Source organism: Salvelinus sp. IW2-2015, unplaced genomic scaffold (assembly GCF_002910315.2).
Source record: "Salvelinus sp. IW2-2015 unplaced genomic scaffold, ASM291031v2 Un_scaffold6014, whole genome shotgun sequence".
NCBI lineage: Eukaryota > Metazoa > Chordata > Actinopteri > Salmoniformes > Salmonidae > Salvelinus > Salvelinus sp. IW2-2015.
In genome coordinates this window covers 21955-23400 of record NW_019947279.1, presented here as the reverse complement: position 1 = coordinate 23400, position 1446 = coordinate 21955, and the positions used below count along the sequence as shown (strand labels likewise).

Here is a 1446-nt window from a genome sequence, read left to right as displayed (position 1 = left end):
AAAGTCCATTATAGGGGTATGTTGACTTGATTAGGTTTGAATTAAAAGTATACATCTGTTTTTGTTTAAAAAAAATACTTTCACTGTACAGAATAATATGAAGATCTTATCCTTCTCAACATTTAAGTAAGTGATGGTTATGTTATTAAACTCACCAGCAACAACGATGGTGAGAGATGAGCTGAGATATGTCCTCTCGGGCCGTCTTGTCCTTGTCCCCTCACACTGGTACTGACCAGCCTGGTCAGGGAGAGAGATGGTGGTGGTTTTACTGGTCGGAATGGGAAGCAGATGGTTGTCTCTGTGCCAGCGGTACGTCCAGACTCTGTAGTCTGATATGTCACACTGCAGAGTGACTGTCTCTCCAGAATAGAGGGGACCGCGTGGAGAGGCTTTCACTGAGGCCGTGGGAAGAGCTGTGGAAACACAGTTATATATGAAGACAAACGCATTCAGAGCACAAATCTTTCCAACGTATGATCTTAATCCTGTAGGTAGTACTGTAACTATGCATTTTCCCATTAATACTGACACACAGACCACATCTACATGATTGACTCAATATAAATAGTGTCCATTTGTTTGATAAAAAAACACATAAAGTAACTCACATTTCACAGTGATTGTGACAGGATCACTGATGATTGATGATATGGATCTGGACTGGATCTCTCCCTGACACCAGTAGAGACCCTGGTCAGACTCAGCAGCTCTACTGATGGTGAAGGTGGCTCCTGTTGTAGTGTGTCTGCTAGACAAGGTCACTACTTTCTTAGTGTTGTCTTTGTACCATGTATACCTCCAGCCACTGTCAGATCCCACTGAACACGTCAGAGTTACTGTCTCTCCATTGTATGCAGGGTTTGGATTTACGGTCAGTGTAGTTTCAGGAAGAGCTAAGAAAACAGAGAGCAGAATATCAAAACATCTGGATTCATGCTTGGTCATTTTAAATAATTTTGCCTTTGCATTTAAGTTTTGATTAAAGTTTATTTTAAATAGGGGTATGTTGACTCTATTCGGTTAGAATTTACAGTGTACACAGTATATCTGTATTTAGATTAACCCTCATTGGCTCAAAGTTCTTAAAGTCCAGATAGTGATTGAAGATTAATAGTGAGCTCACCAGTGACACTAATGTAGAGAGATGTATCTATGTCAAGTGGTTATGGGCATGGAGGCACTTGAGAGATAAGATGACTTACCTGTCACTGTCAGTCTGACTGCATCACTCCACATAGAATCCGTCCCATTATCAATATGTTTACCCAGACACGAGTAGTCTCCACTGTTTGAAATCATAACCTCACTGATCTCATATTTATGCTCCCTACTGAATAAGGCTACAGCATCCTTGCTCCATGTGTATTCCCAGTCAGTGACTTCTCCCCTTTGTATGTGACATCTGAGAGTGACAGACTCTCCACTGAATATCTGGGAGGATGT

At 41.3% G+C, this 1446-nt stretch overlaps 1 protein-coding gene across 1 annotated transcript; it reads right to left on the bottom strand.

Annotated features, from left to right (window-relative positions):
- Positions 1–155: 155 nt before the first annotated feature.
- LOC112078644 (sialoadhesin-like) lies at positions 156–1384 on the bottom strand (the record flags this gene model as incomplete). The annotated part of the gene is made up of 3 exons (XM_024144810.2): positions 1206–1384; positions 612–896; positions 156–416 (listed from the first exon to the last, which is right to left on the bottom strand). Coding segments are annotated over exons 1-3 (643 nt in total), but the record flags the coding sequence as incomplete, so codon positions are not given.
- Between the last annotated feature and the right edge of the window lie 62 nt (positions 1385–1446).